This window comes from Mustela lutreola, chromosome 15 (genome assembly GCF_030435805.1).
Source record: "Mustela lutreola isolate mMusLut2 chromosome 15, mMusLut2.pri, whole genome shotgun sequence".
NCBI lineage: Eukaryota > Metazoa > Chordata > Mammalia > Carnivora > Mustelidae > Mustela > Mustela lutreola.
Window position 1 is genome coordinate 42186585 of NC_081304.1, and position 5707 is coordinate 42192291.

At 54.4% G+C, this 5707-nt stretch overlaps 1 protein-coding gene across 1 annotated transcript; it reads right to left on the reverse strand.

Moving 5' to 3' along the window:
* Positions 1-1202: 1202 nt before the first annotated feature.
* Positions 1203-5094, reverse strand: ALDOC (aldolase, fructose-bisphosphate C). The gene is made up of 9 exons (XM_059148798.1): positions 4946-5094; positions 3526-3647; positions 3222-3433; positions 3042-3096; positions 2789-2949; positions 2584-2667; positions 2184-2358; positions 1855-2054; positions 1203-1705 (listed from the first exon to the last, which is right to left on the reverse strand). Exons 2-9 carry the CDS (start codon positions 3635-3637, stop codon positions 1610-1612), a joined length of 1095 nt encoding a protein of 364 aa, XP_059004781.1. The 5' UTR covers positions 3638-3647; positions 4946-5094; the 3' UTR covers positions 1203-1609.
* Positions 5095-5707: the final 613 nt, after the last annotated feature.

Here is a 5707-nt window from a genome sequence, read left to right on the forward strand (position 1 = left end):
AGTTGGTTCAGCATCTGACTCTTGGTTTCAACTCAGGCATGAGTTGGGGTTGCTGTGGGATAGATCGAGCCCTGCGTTGAGCCCCATGCTCAGCAGGGAGTCTGCTTGAGATTCTCTCTCCTTCCCTCTGTCCCTTACCTTGCTCAAGCAATCTTTCCCTCTCTCTCAGATATATAAATCTCTTATTATTTTTTTTAATTTATTCGAGACAGAAAGAGAGCATGCACAAGTGTGGAGGAGTATCAGAGAGAGAAGGAGAAGCAGACTCTCCACGGAGCCGGGAGCCCAATGCGGGGCTTGATCCCAGGACCCTGAGATCATGACCCAAGCTGAAGGCAGATGCTTAACTGACTGAGCCACCGAGGTGCCCCTAAATAAAACTTTTTTTTAAAAAACAAAGTACCATATAAGTGTTATCTATTTTTATTAATATAAGGGCAGGTCCCACTGGGCCTACATCCCCATGCTGCAGTAATTAGCTGGGTGGAGTACTTTACACAGAGCCTGGCCTCCCCAGTTCACACAAAACACACCTAGTTCTCTCATCTTTTCATCCCCTCAGACAGACCAGGTGTTTGATGTACCCCCACGCCCCAGCTAAGTGGGCAAACTTTAGCATGAAACCTCAACAGTTCTACCCTTGCCCAGACCCTCAAATCAGCCTTCTCTGTGTCCTCATCTACCCCAGTGGGAATGGGCAAGAGCCCCTGGCAACCTCCTAGACAGTCTGCTCCGTCTGGCAGTCCTGAGCCTTGGGGCTTTTCCATGTTGGGCAGGAGCCCAAGTGCTGCTCCTGCAGTGCCCACCCTACAACCCCAGCACAATGTGTCAAGCCCCAGCAGGGTTCAACGCAGAGGACAAGTGAGAGACTCCCATCCCCTTATCTGTTTTGGGCTCTGTGCAAAAGCTGCCTTCAGGAATTGTACAAGTTCTCACCTTCCTCCATCCTTCAGCTGCCCCCTAGTGCCTGAGGCAGCAGTCCCTGAAGAACATGCAGCCGTCTGCACTGCCCACACTGCAGCCATGGACATCACCAGCAAGAGCCTGAGCCGGGAATGGTGACTCGGTGTACCCCTCCCTCATAAACTTAGAACCCAGGAAAACTACCCTCCCCATCTCCACAGGCAGGAGGCCCAGAGACAGTCAATGGAAATCAGAAACTGAGGTGGGAATTTGATGTGTAAAACAGACAGACAAATTAGCATGGTTTGCTACCATTTATTTGCTTTGTGGTATGTACCCAAGGCATGAGTCACATCTGGTGTCTTACTTTCTGATCCGAGGAAGCAGGGCAGGGAAGGAAAGCCCAAGGAGAAGCTACCACATCATGAGGAAATTGTGGGGGCTGAAGGAGGCAGGGGGAAACCCAGGCATCCTGCTCTGATTTCTAGCAACTTCTCCTGTCTTCAGTCACAAGGGGCGTCCTATCTTCCCATCCAATGGTCCCGGGTGCAGCAGTGGGAGGGGGGAGGGGAGGACAAGAAAAGGAAGATGACTCAGTGCTGGATGGAGGCATCTCTGCTCTGCATGGCTATTCGGTCCTAGCCGTAACTATAGGCAAAATAGGGTGCAGATGGCCAGACCAAGGGCTGTAGTGTGGAATGCATACTCAGTAGGCGTGGTTTGCAATATAGAGGGACTGTGCTGCTGCTCCCCCGTCTTCTCCGCTGCCTTCATACTTGCCCTGGGCTGCAAGCCCATTCACCTGCAAAAGGATGAGGGGTAGGAGGGAGGTGGAGTAAGCGGGCTGACACTGCCCAGAGGTGCCAAACCCTGCCCAGGCTCTAGTCTGTGGGTGCTGCCCTCCCACCTAGCCATACCCCTCTCCCACAACCACCATCTCTAGCTCCCTACCTCAGCCCGCTTGATGAACTCCTCAGTGGCAGCCCCAGCATTGTCTTGTTGCCCTCTCCAGGCATTGAGGGCAGAGGCCTGAAGGGCACGCCCATAGGAAAAGGTGAGGGCCCAGGGCCGAGGAAGGGGGCAGCGGTTGATAGCATTGAGGTTGAGTGATGCCTCCTCTTCACTCTGACCCCCAGATAGGAAAGTCACTCCTAGAGTAGAGAAGAGAAGACAAACTGGTTGGTCAAGCCCCTATTTTTCCAGGGCAAGGGACCCATGAAGGCCACAAGAACCTGAGAATGGGTCTTAGGGACAGAGCAAGTTAGGAAGCAGGGCAGTACCTGGGACAGCTGGGGGCACAGTGCGACGCAGGGCAGTGACAGTTGCCATGGCGATCTCCTCTGGGCTATATTTAATGGGACAGGCATGGCCAGGGGTCACCATGTTGGGCTTGAGCAAGGTCCCCTCCAGGTACACGTGATGGTCACTCAGGGCCTTGTACACAGCAGCCAAGACCTGGAGATCAAAGGAGGCTTACTAAGGTTCTGGTGGCCCCTTTTTTAGGGGAACGTGGGCATGACTGTGAGGGTCAGTACAGGCTCAAACTCGCAGGTGTGTTCTGGGACAGTGTAAAGGGTGCTTGGGGTGAGTGCCTGCATCTGAGCGAGGGACTATGGGGAACAGGCTCCCCCGTCAGTATGTGCCCTTGCAGTATGTGTCTTTGTGCGGCTGTGGACTCACCTTCTCGGTAACATACTGACAACGTTTGAGGTCGTGGTCTCCATCTGGCAGGATTTCAGGCTCCACAATAGGCACAATGCCATTCTGCAGGTAAGAGCAGAGTAGCTTGGGCGGGTCAGCAGGTGGGAGGGGAGAAAGCCCTGTACCCCTCTCCCCACTAGACACAGGGCACCCACCTAAGCCCCTTACGCACACATATACATACCTGTTGGCAGATGCTGGCGTAGCGGGCCAGCACGTTGGCATTCTCTAGAATGGCAAGTGCTGAGGGTGTGCGCTCACTGATTTTCAGCACGCAACGCCACTTGGCAAAGTCAGCACCATCCTTCTTGTATTGGGCACAGCGTTCCGAGAGCCCATCCAGCCCTGCAGGCATAGTGCCAGCCTCATTACTCTGCCCTTCTTTGCCAGCATCAACCATCCAACAACCCTGTGGTCTTCACCCACCCATCCTGTACCTTGAGTGGTGGTTTCTCCGTCAGTCCCTGCTAGAGGCACTACGCCCTTGTCAACCTGTAGAGGAAACACACAGACAGAGGGCTGAACCCAGGCAGGATTCCCCTTGTCAACACACACACACACACACACACACATATCTATTTCCATGTTCAGCCCCCATCAAGGGCGAGTGGCTGCACCTTGATCCCCACGACAATGCCTTTATCCTGAATGGTACGAACGAAGGGAACGCCATTATCGTCTTTCTGGTAGAGCGTCTCATGGAAGAAGATGACCCCGCCAATGCACTTCTTCACACGGTCATCAGCACTGAACAGGACCTGGCGGTACAACCTGCGGTTTTCCTCTGTGTTCTCCACACCAATTTGGCTCAGCCGCTTGGCCATGCTGCCTGGAGGCAAAAAAAAGAGGGGTAGCAAGCTCATTCCCAGGGCTCTCTGGCCATCTCTACCCCACCCCACCTAGGCACAGGTCCCCACCTACCTACAGACTCATCGGCAGCCAGAATGCCTTTGCCTGGGGCCACAATCCTGAGCGCAATGTCAGACAACTCCTTTTTCTGCTCAGCAGAAAGGGCTGGGAATGAGTGGGGCATGGTGACAGCTCTGTGGAGTAGAGACGAGATATAAAAGCTGGATCCGGGGCGCCTGGGTGGCTCAGTGGGTTAAGCCTCTGCCTTCAGCTCAGGTCATGATCCCAGGGTTCTGGGATCAAGCCCCACATCGGGCTCTCTGCACAGCAGGGAGCCTGCTTCTTTCTCTCTCTCTCTCTCTCTCTCTCTCTCTCTCTCGCTCTCACTCTCACTCTGTGTCAAATGAATAAATAAAATCTTTAAAAAAAAAAAAAAGCTGGATCCGACCTAGGACTTCCTCTGCTTCCTCTCTTGGCCACATGGGGGCCAAATGGCCTCCCCCCACCTCCCAACAAGCATAGAGCTAGGAACAAGGCAGTAGTCCTTGGCGTGGGTCCTGGGCAACACAGTGGCACCAATCCCTCTGACAGCTAGCAGGCTTAGGGCCCCAGTTCCCACATCTCCTTTTGTCTCTGGTGGGCACCCTTCCCAGCCCTGGGGAAAGATGCGGGGTGGGGGTGGGGAGGTGAACTGCCGGAAGCTACAGGTCTTCTTGTGAAACTACTGCCCAAACAAAGATCCAGTCCTTCTTTCACTGAATCTGGCCCCTTCGGGTAGGACATAAGCCCTGGCCTTTGCAACTTCCATCTTACCATCTTCAGCAAGACTCCTAGGAAAAGCATACTTACTTCCAAGGCTTCAGAATGAAGCAAAAGTACCTATCATCCTCTTCCCTCGGGTTCTGGAGGAAAAGTGGGTGACAAGTGGGGAGCAGGAGTGGCACACGTAACTGCCATAGGCTTCTGTAACCTCTTCTTTTCCATACCCCAAATCTGACTGCCTTTGCAGCCAGATGGGAGCAAAGGACCAGGGTTGAAAGGGGTAAGCAAAGGGCCTGAGAAAGGGAGGATGGAGCAGGGAGATCTGTGGGGAGGTGACAGAGAGACAGGCTAACTAGCCAAGGGAAAGACCTAAACCAGGGGGAGAGAGTAGGCAAGACAACTGGACCAGGAACTTAGCCTAGAAGAGGGTGTAGGCTGAGATGAAAATGGGCTGGCTGGGAGAGGCTGACCCCGAGGAAAAATTCTGTAGGCAGAGGAAGACTTGGGATTAGAAAAGCTGAGGTCCGGGCATGAGAGCTAAGAGGAAGGGGTCCTGTGGGAGAAGCTGAACCATAGGGTTTCCGAGTGGACAGAAAGGAGAGAGGATTAAGAAGAGAACCGAGAAGGCACATCCAAGGACCCCCGAGAGTAGGACAAGGGTGATAGAGGGAAGAGTCAGGGAGAGGAAGGGGAGACGCTGAGCAGCTCTTGCCTCGCCGGATTACCTCACCTGTGTGCAGCAAGGTGCGCAGCGAGTTAGCGGCGTCAGCCACAGGAAGGGCGCGGATTCAAATCCACAACAGCTGCGCCTGAAGCTCAGGCTCCTGTAAATGAGGCTGCGGATGCCGCAAAGCTACGTGACTCCCCCGAGGGGAGGGCACATCCCCGCCTTGGCCACGCCCCCTCCCCGGACTGGTGACCAGACAGAGCCACGCCCACTGAGGCGGGGCCACGAGGTGGAGTGACTACCCCGCCGGGTTCTGGGAGGCTGTCGTCCCACTCCCACCTCCTTACCACTTGGGTCCCCGGAGGCAAGAACTGGCTTTGCCCTCATTTCTGCCACAATCGCTTTTACCATGTGCCGGGCACGGAGCTGGATGCAGGGGTCTGAGCCTGGTCTGATGAAGGAGAGTCACCTAAGTAGTTGCAACTGGTGGGGTAAGGAGAGGCATAAACAAAGTGTGGTAGTCTGGGGCAGAGAGTAGGAATGAGTTTCACAGTCCTCACCCTCTTATTTAGGACCTAGCCTGGAGGGGGGATGAAGAAGGTAAGAGAATGAATCCTTGTCTGTCCCACCCCCAGGCTAAGAGCCAAAGAACAAGCAGTCCAGTGCCCAGTGTGTTTGAGGAAGCAAGGGAAGGGAGGAGGAGCCATTGCTCTGGATGCAGGGGGAGGGTGGTATGGAGGGAGCCCAGGCAGGAGAGCCAACAAGGTTCTCTAACCTCATAGATCCCCCACACCCAAAAAACACGATTCAGTGAACTTGAAGAAA